At 49.8% G+C, this 14,415-nt stretch overlaps 1 protein-coding gene across 2 annotated transcripts in view; it reads left to right on the top strand.

Annotated features, from left to right (window-relative positions):
- The first annotated feature begins 791 nt into the window (after positions 1–791).
- Positions 792–14,415, top strand: part of Lrrc27 (leucine rich repeat containing 27) — a 28,773-nt gene continuing 15,149 nt past the window's right edge. For both annotated transcript variants that reach the window (XM_048455285.3, XM_085693307.2), the window contains exons 1-6: positions 792–890; positions 2,100–2,336; positions 3,998–4,128; positions 7,870–7,928; positions 11,035–11,187; positions 13,484–13,856. In XM_048455285.3, the coding sequence (XP_048311242.3) occupies positions 2,148–2,336; positions 3,998–4,128; positions 7,870–7,928; positions 11,035–11,187; positions 13,484–13,856 (905 nt within the window). In that variant the 5' untranslated portion in view covers positions 792–890; positions 2,100–2,147. The remainder of the gene's footprint in view (positions 891–2,099; positions 2,337–3,997; positions 4,129–7,869; positions 7,929–11,034; positions 11,188–13,483; positions 13,857–14,415) is intronic.

Genomic DNA, 14,415 nt, shown 5'->3' with positions numbered 1-14,415 from the left:
TAGCAAAATTACATTCATGTGCACGATAGCTGAGGACACAACTCACTGTTCTGACCAGTTCACTTCCGGTGGTTTCCGTAGATTTGATCACGGGTCGTGTTGCCCTGTGTGTGACATATTACTCACTAAAATGGAACTTTCTAAGATCCTAAGTTCTGGCCTCCAGAAAGGAATGACTCACATCACCTCATTGTTCAGGATATTCTGGGACCCGAGACAGAGCTTCTATCTCCCACCAGATCTGGTTTTAAGGTAGTTCACCATATTCTGGTAATCTCTTTTCTATCGGATCCCTTTTCTCTGTGGAGTATGGTGTGGTTTAGGGTGTATGCTTAGTTAACCGACCTCCCAGAATGCCCAGTCGTGAAGGTTTCTAAATGGGTAGGCAGCCTCCAAGTTTCCACATTCGAGGGTCTGTGCCGAACCAGGCCCCGCTACAACACCTCTCTGCTTTAAACCCTGTACCCGGAGCCACGATCATGGCACTGCGGCGGCGGCTGTTTCTACGCAGGCGCGGAGGTCAGCGGTTGGTTCCGGGCAGCCTGCGGCCCGAAGGTCCCTTGCCCTGGAAGATGGGTCTGCTCAGCAGAAGCACCGCTCAGTCTCCTTCGGGTCCCCAAGCCCTCCCCGAGTCCATCCGGCTGCCCTCTTTCTAGCCTTGTCACCCACCTCCAGCATCACAGGCCATAAGCGCACGCGTACCAAAGCCACCCCACCCTCCCGCCCCCCGCCCCCCGCCCCCCGCCCCCCGCCCCGCGGCTTGACGCCCTCGGGCCTCCGTAGGGCAGCGGCGTCTCCGTAGCGACGGTCTGGGTCGCGAGGCTCCATTGTTAGACAGTGCCTGAGCCTCTCGGAGGCGGGGCAGCCGGCGTGCCGGGGCGGAGTCGCAGGTGGGCGTGGAGGCTCGTGGGGAGGAGGAGGGGTGTTGTGGCGTCAATCACCGCTGACAGGGCTGGACTGGAAGGGAGCGGGCACTTGACTATGCTCTGTGGGATCGGCCCCCATGATGGCGGGCGTGGACTCCGGGGTTGATGGACCATCGGGCTGTGGGTCTGTCTGCTGGAGATTCTTTGAACATTGACCTCTGATAGCGCGGTGGTGGGAGAAGACTATGACTTGGTCCCCTGACCCTCTACAGTGGTCACGCCCCGAGGGTAGAAATTGAGGCCCAAATGTCGAGTTCTGCCTAACCAACTTTTCGGTTTTCCAGTGTGGAAACCGAACCACCAGTTCTTTGCTTCTCTCCTGTCAACATCTTCCTTACAATATAATCTGTTGAAGGCAGAATCCTTTCCTCCTAATTCTAAGGTGTAGAAAAACAACAACAACAACAAACCACAGACTATGCAAATACCTGGAGACCTTAGGGAGCCCCATCCCTGGGTCAGAAGCAGACCTAGGCGCCTCATGAATTGTACACTCTTGATACCAGATCCTTCATTGAAAGTTACCTTCTTAAAAAGGGGTGACAGGCAGTCTTTAGATGATTTCAAACCTATAAGCACTCCAGTCATCGTCTCTGCTGGGATTGTTTTGAAAGGATGCGCTGGCTAAGCAAAATAATTATTGAACTCTAAGATCCAAGATTGTTATTGCCTAGGCAGAGAACCAAGGCGGAAACAGGAAACAGGCTTACCAGAAACCCCTCCCCATTTTGCAGGTGGCTTGCAAACGTGGAGCCCCCGCCCCTTTGTTTTCATTCTCTCATGCTTGTTTTCGCGGGTACTTCCCAGTTAAAGTTATATTGTAGCCAGGCACGTACTTGATTTTAATTGCAACATTTTCAAGGCAGATGCCAGGAGATTAGGAATTCAGAGCTCACCATAGTGAGTTGGAGGCTGGCCTGGGCTGCCAGAACCTATATCTCAGATCACAATAATCATTTTCTTTTTTAAATTTTGTGGTACAGTGTGAAGAGCAAAGAATTTAACCAGTGCCTCCTTGTGATCCAATACTTACAACTTTGAAAGCCAAATTCATGTTGCTGTTGCTTTTTCAGCAAGTCAAGTCCCTGCAAATGTTTCTTGCTCCCATCCCGTCATGCACCCCTCTCCCCCGTGACTTCTGGTTGCTAGGACCCTCCCCCTTCCTGTTTTCAGGTGACTCCATACCGAGAAGGATGAGCTGTGGCCACTGGAGGGCATCCGATGGAGGACACGGAGGAGGCTGCCAGTGATCCCGAGAATGCTGCTGTTGCCAAGGGCATACCAGCTTCCTTTTCCAAAAATGATGAGTCTAGTTTTGAGGGAGTCATCTTCTCTTCCTCACCAATTTTAGACCTGAGTCAAAGAGGCCTGTGCCGTTTGGGAGAGTTATTTAAAGTTCCCACCCTTCAAGTAAGTGTCCCATTTCTGGGAGCGTGGGGCACACAGGTGCCTGCAGCCAGAAGCAGAATCAGCACTGGGCTTTTTGTCCCTCTTGTTAGGAGAGGTGAATTCTAGAAGGAGCGGGAGGGTTAGCTGGGGTTTCACGGGCTGACCACAACAAAGAACAACTGAGATGCGGTGCCAGGCAACAGAGGGAGCCAGGTATCAAGATGGGGCAGCCTTCTCTACCCTGCAGGTTGTGTTTCTTCACGGGAAACCCTCAGGCTGAGATCAACCTGGGTAGAGACCACTGTCCAAATAGGTGGGTCTCTGATTTAAACTACGTGTCCTTTTGCAGGCCCTGGGGACTATGAAAACAGTTGGACGCTTTCTCTCGTTGTCTTGGACTTTGCTGATGTACACTGCTTTTTTTTTGTGCCAGGCCCTCCTTCAGGGCACTTCCTAGTAATATTGCATTGTCCCCAAGTTTTCTGGAGCAAGCAGTGTTGATGGCAGACGGGATAGAGGATCCCCCAGCAGTGCTGGCATGTCTGGCACTGCCCTTGTGTCATAGAATGCCCTTAAATTGCATTCGGCTTCATCTGGAACCTAGAAATGGTACTGTGGTTTGTTGTAAGCTGGCAGTCACACATGTAGAGCCCTTGTCAGGTCCATCAGCGCACTGAGATGAGCTACTCGTTCCCTCTGCCCATGTCTGCTCTCACGGCATGCGAGCTAGCTAGCACTCTTGCCCTTCGAGTTTTGTAGACAGGCTCTTACTATGTCGCCCAAACTGGCCTCAGAGTCACGGTCCTCCTGGCTGTTATCAGCCTCCAAGAGTTCTCTCTTGGTTACAGGGACCCACCGCCTCAGGCAACTGTTGTTTACATGACACTCACTAAGAAGTGAAGCTCTCCATTCTCAGGAGTCCAGCTAAGCAATCAGATAACCATTGCCTTTATCCAAAAAGGAAGGAGAAAATTCCAACGTATTTTAAGTCTAATCTAGACTCATACCTGAGAAGACAGGTGTTGCTATGAATGTATTTCTATGGCCATAAAAAAAAAAATCGGCCAAGTGGTGGTGGTGGTGGTGCACCTTCATTGTGGGGTTGTGGTGGTGGTGGTGGTGGTGCACCTTCATTGTGGGAGTGGTGGTGGTGGTGGTGGTGGTGGTGGTGGTGGTGGTGGTGGTGCACCTTCATTGTGGGAGTGCACAGGCAGAGAGCTGAATGGCCCAGTGCTGTCTATGGTTCCAAGCATCCACTGCGGTTTCAAAGTCGGGACACAGTTTCTCAGGGTTCGGATCAGGCCTCACGGATCCTGTCTTCTTACCTGGGTGATGGCTCCTTTCTGTGTGGCTGGTCCTCACAGATCATGCCGCAGCAGAATGTGCCTGTGTCCCATAGCTTCCTCCTTAGTGCCAACTTGGAGTGAGTCAGGTATGACTCTTACCGTTTGCTCACTGGGTTTGCTGCGAGCATGGTACTGAGTGTGGCCAGGGAGAAGGAAAACAGCGTTAGGTTTTAAATCTCTGATTCTTGTGCCAACTGTTTATGTTCTTTAAGGGTAGCTTTTTTTGTTTGACATGTAGTTGTGGTTGTTTTAGTCCCTTTGGAGATGGTTTTTGGATACATCCTGTTTTAAATTTCACTGGCTGATAAAGCATCCTCTGGTCCCCTTCTGTGGAAGCAATTACACCTGCAGAGGAATTCGCTCAGTGAGATTCCAAAGGATTTCTTCCAGTTGCTGCCCAACCTGACATGGCTGGACCTCCGTTACAACAAGATCAAGGCCCTTCCATCAGAGATTGGCTCTCACAAGTAAGTGTCTACTCCTTGGATGTGCAAGTCGATCGTCTTCAACAGGGCGGGGCACTTAGGAAGCAGAGGCAGGCAAATCATTGTGAATCTGAGCCAACTCAGGCTACATGGTGAATTGCCATCTCAAAATAAGAAAGTCCAGATGGTTCAGACACAGCTCACAGGTCCATGGCCAGCTGTCCCAGGGGTGGCTAATCGTGTTGTGATGAGCTCTTTGACATGGTAGAAAATGGCAGCCTCGGTGCCCCTGCTAGAAAGTCCACATGGCTTCCAGAACAGCTGATTCCACCCTGACTCTGCTGTGGGAAACTGGCTAAGATCAAAAGTGCCCTGGCTATATAAAAACCCAGCCAGGCATTGCCTTGGGCCCTGGAGAATCCCCCCTGGCTCTTGGGGAAGAGTTTTGCCCCCTTTTGGGAAGCTAGAAACCCCCAGGCAAGCAGTATAGACTGTTTTTCCACATTCCTGCCCCTCGGCTTCCCAGGGTTTCCCAGAACTCCCAGTTGTGGAGCCCAGTCCAGTCCACCTTCGACAACTAGGCTTCTCCTCCCTACCCCAGCTGCGGACTCACTGCCTCCTTGCCTGGGTTCACTCTCTGTGCCACGGCCCCCTCTACCAGTATTAGATCTGCCCCAGCTACTCACTTCAGACCCGCCTCTCCCCTCACAGAGCTGAGCAAAGAGAAGGGCAGACAAGTCCCCGAAGTACACAAGAGCTTACCAGGGGTCAGGGACAAGGTAGGAGCCGAGGCTGAGGAAGGTTTGGGATCTGCGCTCTCAACTTTGAAAGAACTGGACGCAGATAGGGATAGAATTCGACTTGGCCCCAGATCACTGCCTAAGAAAGGAAGCTATGGGGCAAAGGGTAGAAGGAGTTGGCAGGCAGCCAGAGCAGTGGTCCATGTAGGAGGCTTGGCCAAGTGACTGCAGCCAGGCCTCAAGGGACCTCAGAGCTTTTAGGATTGGCATTGACAGCAGGCTAGAAAACAGATGTGTCTAAGGTTGACCCAGTTCCCATGTAGCCTCCCAGGGAGATCGTCAGTCCGCTGTGCATCAGCATAAGGTTTGAGGAGGTGCCTTGCTTGAGCTGGAAACACCATGTCTTAAGTATTAATCAAACTATATTGTAGCCGGATAGTGGTAGTGCACGCCTTTAATCCCAGCACTTGGGAGGCAGAGACAGGCGGATCTCTGTGAATCGGAGGCCAGCCTGGTCTACAAGCACTAGTTCCAGGTCAGGTTCTAAAGCTACAAAGAAATCCTATCTCGAAAAACAAAAACAAAAGAAAGAAAAAGAAAGAAAAATGGGTGGGGGTGGGGAGTGAGCACCTGGCACAAATAATGGAGAGAGCAAATGCCTTGGCCTTGCCCCTCCACACTGCTCCTGCTCAGCAGGAGGCAGGAGGCAGCTTGTTGTGACTTGTCTGAGCTGGGAGCCTCCTGTGGGGCCCTGGAGAGCCTGGAACCTGCAGGGTAAGCCATGAACCTGCAGGGTAAGCCGTGCATGGACTGGTGGACTGGTGAGGCGACAGTGCATGCCTAGCTGGCAGGTGGTGACACCGCAGAGCTGGATCTTGGGATCTTTGGGTTGTTTCCACCCAGTTATACATGCCTGGCCAGGCCACCCAGTCTTCTGGGCCTGTGTCCTGTACAGAGTGGCTTTCTTCCTCACAAGAACACCACCTTCTGTGCTGGGATAGCTGAGTGGTTTTGGCCACAAATTATTTTATGGTTAACATTCATTCTGTTGAGTAGTTGTCCCTGACGGTTAAGGTCACATGAAGTCTGCTGCTGAGGGATCCACTTCCTATTTCTTCCCCCAAATGGTACTTAGTTCTCAGATCTGGAATCCTTGGATTTTGACAGCCAACGCCAGCTGCTTTGTGTTGTTTAATTTATAATTGAGTCTCTGATTTTACACCCATTATGTCATTAAAACTGGATCCACTTGCTGAAGAGCTGAAACATATTAATTAGAAATTTTAAGTAATTGTGGGCTCATTAAAGGCTTTAAAGTTAAAAGTATATGTATTTAAAACAATAGTATCGCCAGAGCCCCCCCTCCACTGTGTGTGGATGTGTGAGTGTGAGCGCAGAGATTAAAACAAGGCATGCTGACTCGTTCTCTGGAGGCTGGAAGCTGGCAGGTGTCTGCTCAGTTGTAAGTTGGTGCTGAGATAAGCAGCCAGGACAGTCTGGTTAGCGATAGAACATACAAGACCAACACAGGCTTATCACCACATGGATATTGTTATATCAGGTAGAACCCCCTGCATACTTTCAGCTTAATGTTTGGTAAATATTAAATATTATAAATATTCTTCTAAAAGAACTCAAGCCAAATGGACTGGAATGCCTTTGGCTTTGGTGCTGGAGAAGCCCAGGGCACATTGCTGAGTGTCCTGTCTTGAGTTGCAACCAGCTCACAGAGAGCTGGCACATCCTTGCTGCCTGTTTCCTTATGAGACGTTTTAAAGGGCACTACAGCCAAGCCGATGAGCTGAGTCAGGAAGGCTCACATAACCGGCCTCTGTACATATCACATTAAGTTTCTTAGGGCAGAAGAGACAGTTTGGTGGTCAAACGGGCTTGCTGCACTTGCAGAAGAGTTGGTTAGGTTCTCTGTAAACACCCACGCGGGCAGTTCATGACCATCTGTAACTCCCAGGTTCAGCAGATCTGACACCCTCCTCTGGCCTCCATGGGCACATGGCGCATGTCCACACAAATAGCCATAAAAACATGTATACACAAAAACATTTTTAAATAATATTTCAAAAAAGACAGGTTTTTTCATAAAAATATCAAGTAAGGCAAAATGTGGTATGTATCTGTAATCTTAGCACTGGAGCGGTAGAGGCAAGAGGATTGTTGAAAATTTGGTACTGCCCTGATCTGCATAGCAAGGTCTAGGCCAACCATGCCATAGAGTAGAACTGTTCAAAAACAAACTTAAAAGCATAAGAATTCCTGAGAAAGTACAAAGTACACAGTGGAGAACCATGAAGTTAGCAGACATGAGCTTGACTGGGTGCGGAGGCTGCAGTGCACTCTGCCCCCCAGCACGCCTTCTCTTTGCTTCAGGTCCACCAGATATGGTCACTCTGAGCCCATCAGTCCAGAGGGCAATGGTTTCAGCATCATTCAGAGTTTCTGGGTGTAGCTCAGGCCCAGAGCCCTGCCTTCTGCTAGTCCTGAGATAGCCATGAGATAGACCCTATCTTCAAGAAGACAGCACTAGATGGACTAGGCCATCTGAGACCTTGTGCCAGATTTCAGCCGAGGGTCCCAGAGAAGTAAAGGAGAAGGAGAAAGCAATAAATTAATAATGGATACAGTCTTAAGTATTATGATAATCTCAACACTCGGGAGGCAGAGGCAGGCATACCTCTATGAGTTTGAGGCCAGCCTGGTCTACAGAGAGAGGTCAAGGACAGCCAGGGCTATGCATAGAAACCCTGTCTTGAAAAGCAAATAAGTAAAAACAAATGAAAAAACAACCAGAATAGGTGCAGGACAGAGTGCAATGTAGCTCCCCTGCTGCGCTCCAGTTCTGAGATGTTTGCTAATGGTACATACTGTGTGTGTGTGTGTGTGTGTGTGTGTGTGTGTGTGTGTGTGTGTGTGTGTTAGGATGTCCGTGACCAAGAAAAGAAAAATGAGGCCTTTTGACACTATATTTTACAGGTGGTCATTTAATCTTCTGTTTTCTAAAGTATTTTGTTCTTGTTTTCTTTTAAAGACATTTGAAAACTTTGCTTTTAGAAAGAAATCCTATCAAAGCGTTACCCGTTGAGCTAGGTAAGTACCACAGCAAAGTGAAAGGTGACTTTCAATGCTTTGAAGTCCGGGGCTTGTGATGGAGGGGAGAGGCATGTTGGAGGAAGGGAGGCAGCGAGGTGTTCCAAGGCCCTCTGCCAGGCTATTAGTCCCTTCTCCAGCTGCTGTGGTAAGGCACCCTGACAAGAGAGTTTAAGGGAAGAAAGGTTTGTTTGGGCTCACAGCTCAAAGGTTCATGGTGGCCAACTGAAGATGGCAGGAATCAGCGGCCAATTGAAGGTGGCAGGGGTGGCACATTGCATCTCCAGTCAGGAGGCAGAAAGGAGCAAATGCTGGTGCTCAGCTCCTTTTTTCCCTTTTCTACAGCGCAGGATCCCAGCCTGGTGATGGTGCTGCCCTTTCATGTAACCTTACCACAGCATCGCCCACAGGCATGTCCAGAGGGCTGTCTCCACGTTCCTTCCAGAGCTCGTGCCTATTCTGGGGCAGAGGAGTTGTTAGCACTTAGTGTGTTGTTGATGCCAAGGCCAGACAGCTTTGCACTTTGCACACAGCCTAAGAAAACCTGGCCACACAACGCTGCCTGCTGCCGTGTGGCTTTGCTCTCCGTGGGAGCCAGGCTTGAGTCTCAGCTGCTTTTGTTCAGTGCCCTCCTTTGGACTCAGTTCCTTGATTCTTTGGCTCACATGTGCTTCTGAGGCCCGAGAGGATGTGAGGGGCCATTGTGTGCATTTTCTCTGCTATAAATGAGGAATACACTCATTTCCTCCTTACATACTGATTTGTCTTGGTTTCTGCTTTCTCTTATCTTTGTCTGTTTGAATTTGATTTGCTCCCCCGCCATCTTTGTTGAGTTGAAAACTTGGGAGTTTGATTTCGGATTTCTTTTCTAGCACACATTTGAGCTGCACTCTGTCCTAAACACTGCCCTCACCGTGTCCGTGTGTTGTGACTTGTCATTCAAGGCCGCATGTCTTCTGGTGCGATTCACCCATGGGCTATGTTAAAGTTATTTTCTTCACTGCTCTGACCAGATCAGCTTGAAGGTGGATTTGTTTTGGCTCACGTCACAGAAGGTATTGCAGAGTTCACTGAGACAGGATGTGCAACTGGGACAGGTCAGGAAGCAGAAAGCACATGGCTTTCTGCTTTTTACCTTGATCTATGGGATGATGCTACTCACATTCAGGTTCCCTTTCCCCTTAGTGAAACCTCTCTGGAGACACTTCACAGATGCGCCAGAGGTGTGTCTCCTAGGTGATCCCAAATCACCCGAGTTAATTATGAAGAATAGCTGCCATAGCTTGCTGCTTAGAGTATACACAGCTAGAGAGTCTCCAGCCGGCTTTCTGTGGCACGTGATGCTTTGCCATTTAAAAGGCAGAGACTGTCGGGCCAGATAAAAATGCAGAAGTCAGCTGTATGCAGCCCACTCGCAGTTACTAAAATGCAGGAAGTTTGAGCACCCGCAGCAGCCGGAAGGGAAGGGAAGCAGCAGGCAGACAGGAGTGACTTCATGATAGCTGCTTACCATGTCACATGCTCTCGGTAAGCAGGTGACAGTGCTCAGTGTCATTCTATCACTAAAGCTCTGTGTGTTTTCAAAAAGGTGGGCAGTCGGGCTGGAGAGATGGCTCAGCGGTTAAGAGCATTGCCTGCTCTTCCTACGGTCCTGAATTCAATTCCCAGCAACCACATGGTGGCTCACAACCATCTGTAATGAGGTCTGGTGCCCTCTTCTGGCCTGCAGACATACACACAGAAAGAATATTGTATACATAATAAATAAATAAATTTAAAAATAAAAAAAAAAAGGTGGGCAGTCATCTTTGACTTCCCTTGGTTCTTCTCGACATCAGTTGGCCATGAAGCCGGTCTCGAAGTGGGAGTGTGGGGGAAGGTGCCCCAAAGGGTACACATATGGGAGCAAATCCAGAAGACGATGGCTGGATTTCACCTAGGCTTGAGACTGGGGTGGGAAGCGGATCCCTAGGACATTCTTAGACATTGTCGATTCAACTAGGTTTGGGGATTCGCCTGTAACCTCAGCACTTGGGCTATGAGACAGGAGGATTGCTGCATGTGAGAACAACCCGTGTTAAATGGTGAAATCTAGGCCAGCCTGGGCAACAGTGGAGTGGAACCGTCTCCACGGAAACAAACGAATGAACGAATGAATGATAAATGTCAATCACCCTCCCCTATTTCCCCGTCTCTTCCTTCTCTTCCCTCTTTTGACCCAGTCTTTTGTAACCCAAGCTGGCCTTGAACTCCCCAGTTGAGCTCAGGATATCCTTGATTCTACCTAGAATCTCAGGCATGTGCCACCATACCTGGTTTATGCTGGGCATGGGATCCAGAGCCTAGGCAAGAGCTCTACCAACTTAGCTGCATCCCTGCTCCATCTAATATCCACGGCCGAGTTCCTCTGCTAGACTTTTTGCTGCAGTTATTGCCGTGTTCAATTCTAAACCTGTTGGCAATTTTTGATTCTTTGTTTCATTAGCATTCCTATTTGTTGAGGTATTTTGTTATATTCTCCTCAAATTTGTTAGGCATTTTTACTTTCATTTCCTTGGCTGTGTTTATAATGGCTGTTCAGCCTTTGTCTGCTAATCCTGGCATCTGGGCTGTCTGTGACACCTGTCTCCTCAGTACAGGTCTTATTTTTCTTTTTTAATAGTTCATATAGCTTATATGTTGCAAAGGGACATTTTTGGTAATGTAGCCGCTTTCTGCTATGAATTTGACATGAAGGTTGCTGTTGTTTGGCTTGCTTTTATTATCATGAGTTATCTGTCTCCCCTGAAGAGTTTTGCTCACAGTTTTTATTACATTTATTTATTTTGTGAGTGTGCAGTTTTATCATGGCATGAGTGTGGCAGTCAGAGGACAACTCGCAGGAGTGAGTTCTCTCTTTCAACTAGGTGGGCCCCAGGGCTGGAACTCAAGTCATCAGGCTTGGTGGCAAGTGCCTTAACCCACCAAGCCATCTCGCCAGCCCCACCTGCAGAGTTCTCAAAAGAAAACCTCAGACATCTGTCACCTCCCCTGCTCTGCTCTGCTCTCCCTCCTGGGCTGCCCTCTAAGAAGCAGGCAGGGTACTGACGCTCCCCCTCTGCTGCAGGGCAGGTCACTACACTGAAGGCGCTAAACCTGAGACACTGCCCTCTGGAATTCCCACCCCACCTGATCGTGCAGAAAGGCTTGGTAGCCATCCTGACCTTCCTACGGATCTGCTTGGTGGAGAATGCCTTCCCTGGAGACGAGTCCTCTCAGGGTTTGTAGAGATTTCTATGACTTGATGAAACTGCGAGTGCGGATCAGAACCAGGAGAGCTGCTTCTCCAGCCTCCGTGGGGCTCACGTAGCAAATGCTAGCCCCTGCACTGGCCCAGACGCCATGCCTTTCCCTGGCTCAAGTTCACTCTGAGCAGTCCACACCTGTCTGGGTAGATGGGGTAAAAGTTTATGGGAGAAGCCAGCTGTGGCAGTCTTCACCCCCAGCCCACCAGCAAGCAGCTACTCCAGACAGCTTTGTGAAAAGCTCCATGAGGCATATCCTGTTCCTTCCTAGATGCCAGGAACTAGCTTAGTAAGCATGGTGTCCCCTGTAGGATACTTACTAAACTGTCCCATTTTGTCAACATATTGACCAGCCAGAGAAGAAGGGAGGGAAGGGGAATGGTGACCCAGTCTTTGCCTTGACCCATCATAGATGTCCTGGGTTGTGATGTTTTAAAACAGTCATGTTCATAAAAGGTCTTAGTTTGTGTCCCCAGAATCAACTCTGAGACAGGGCCTCAAGGGCCTGTGGATGGTTTTGGAGGTGTCCCAGGAAATTTGAGAGTGGCATTGAGCAGCAAGGGAGGGTGAGGGGCTGCACTTTAGCAAGCTCCTAGGAGACTTTTGTACAGGACTTCTTACAGAGTGCTGGTGCTGAGTCACAAGAGTTCCTGTGCCTGCATGGGGACCTAGCTGAGGGTTCATCTTCGTGTGCCATTTAACTCCGGTATCTTAGACTGGCATTGTAAAGGCACATAATTTAGGGAAAGGCAGCATGTAGCAAGGCTCTGAGAGGTTGTAATGGCGCCCTAAGCCCCTGAAGGACTGATCGACAGGCTAAGAGAAGAGAGGCAATGTGGAAAGCACTTCATGTCTGGCAGGAGCAGGAGTGAGCAAGGGATTATGGGTTACTGAGAGGCCGGAGTGAGAGTCTGGATGCAGCCACCACTGTGCTAGGGATTGGGGGCAGGGACTCAGGGCAACACTTGGACACATGGGCACTAAAAGACGTACGTGTCAGACCCCAGTGGAAAAGAAGCACCCTGGCAGCGTCTGTGCTGTCGAGAAGTGAGGATGCCATCAGGAGGAGGTCAAGCTCTGCTCCAGACTGGAGAGGCGCAAGGGCATAGGAGGTTGAATATACTATACGTCCTGGACAGCTTGGGTCTGGAGCCAGGAGATGGTGCAAGAAGTGTCACTGGCCCAGCAGTGGGGATGCAGGTCCACCATGACATGGCAGATGGCGGGAGTCTGCGTGGCACCCTGGCTCTGCAGTAAAGTTTGTGACTGGAATTCACCCCTGCTCTGTGTTTTACACAAATGTTAGGAGGGGGTTATCAACCATAGTCAGAGTGGCCAAGATGTTTGGCATTTAAGATCAGAAGATGTTAGATGCTGGGGCCCGGTCCTGTCCAGTCCTGCACTTCCTGGCTTGTGGTGTGGAGCCTCTGTCCCCAGTGGGAGGGAACCACACTGACTCAGCACTTACCTTTTCTCAATAGTTCACACAGAACTAAAATGTCTAGCAGTCAGCAAAACGTTGCCAAAGAACAGCAGGCACATGGTGTAGCTTTTGATTGGAAATAAAGACTCGAGATACCTTGGGTGAGGGGAGCAGAAATGTTCACAAGGATGGCAAAATTGCCTCATGCACATGCGCTAAAAGATACCGGAGGTGGAGAAGGTTCAGGGGGTCAGGGATCTTCAAACAGTGTGTCCATGCCCTGCCCGGCAGCTGCTGCTCTGTGGCAGCCTGTGGGGTCCAGCTAGTCCTGACCTGAGTGGACTCCCTCCCTCCCTTCCAGACATCTCAGCAAAGGCACAGAGGCCGTGGCCCTGGCTGCTAGGTGATACTGGAGAGTAGTGTTGACTTCCAGGCTACTGTTGCAGCCAACTTTTCCCTTTGGTGTGACAGAATGCCTGAGGACTAAGGCTAAAGGATAACTTAAGGATACAGGCTATTCTGGCTCCAGGTTTGAGAAGATACAGTCCATCTGGAGGAGTTCCAGCGACAGGCACATGAGAAAAGGCACACTGGTCATAGTGTGTCTGTGGTCAAGGAGCAGAGCGAGACGAAGGCTGGTGCTGAGCTCACTTTTTAAATTCAGTCAGGGTCCCCAACTCATAGGATTGTGCCCCCCACATCCAGGGTGAATCTCACCTCCTAGTTAAACATCTCTAGAAATGCTCTCATTCTGACAGAGGTGTGTCTCCAAGGTGATTCCAGATCCAGACAAGCTGACCGCGAAGATTGGCCCCCACAAGGTCTAACATGCCATTTTACTCCACCAGAAGTCTCCTCCGTTAAGATGTTCTCCGGTGACCTTTCGTGTCCTGTGCTGCCTCAGTCCCATAAAAGCACGTCCAGGGAGAAAGGCCTTAATGTCCCAAGCCATAAGGCAGCCGTGGTGGAGGAGAAGGCTGACTTCTTCCCGCCTATGGACAGGCTAGACCTGAGTGAGCTCCACAAATCCAGCACCTCCACCGAGAACTGGCCCAGTGAGGAGGAGATCAAGCGCTTCTGGAAGCTGAGGCAGGAGATCGTGGAGAACGAGAAGGTGGACGTTCTGGAGAAGAAGCTCTTAGCTGTTGAGCTGCCTCCAAATCTCAAGGCAGCACTAAATGCCAAGGAGAAAAGGCACCGGAAGCCAGTACCCACAGGCAGGTAAGGCAGCGCTAAAGCGGACTTGCCTGGTCTCCCAGAGCTGTAAAGCTATTTCACAGCCGTCTGAAACACAAGGTCCACTTTCTAAAACCATTGTTTAGGATATGTGGAATAAGACCTGAGTATATAGGACCAGAACAGACAAGTATCACAGAACGCACTTGGCAGAGTAGACCACGTAGAGGAAATTCAGCTCCAGTGTAGTATGTAACGTGTGTACATGCAGCTGGTGTGTGTGCTGAGTATGTATATGTGGTGCTCATGTATAGAGAATGGAAATGAGATGTGTCGTCATATCTCAGGAAACAGTAATGGGCTCCTGAACATGACAGAGTCTTAGAGCTGACAATAGCCAGTAGTTTAAACTCTTGTCTGAGCATTTGGGACGATATCCACAGGCGCTGGGGAGTCTCAAGATGACAAGCAGGGGTCCATTTGGAGAGCAGCTGACTCTTTAACTATACTGTGGTTTGTAGGTGTTATTTGTGTGTGGGGGGGTGTGCATAGGTATGGATGTACTTGCTTGCCCATGTGTACACGTATGGAGGCTAGAGGATGA

The sequence above is a fragment of the Myodes glareolus genome, chromosome 7 (genome assembly GCF_982192425.1).
Source record: "Myodes glareolus chromosome 7, mMyoGla1.1, whole genome shotgun sequence".
NCBI classification, from domain to species: domain Eukaryota; kingdom Metazoa; phylum Chordata; class Mammalia; order Rodentia; family Cricetidae; genus Myodes; species Myodes glareolus.
This window is presented reverse-complemented; position numbering and strand designations above follow the sequence as displayed.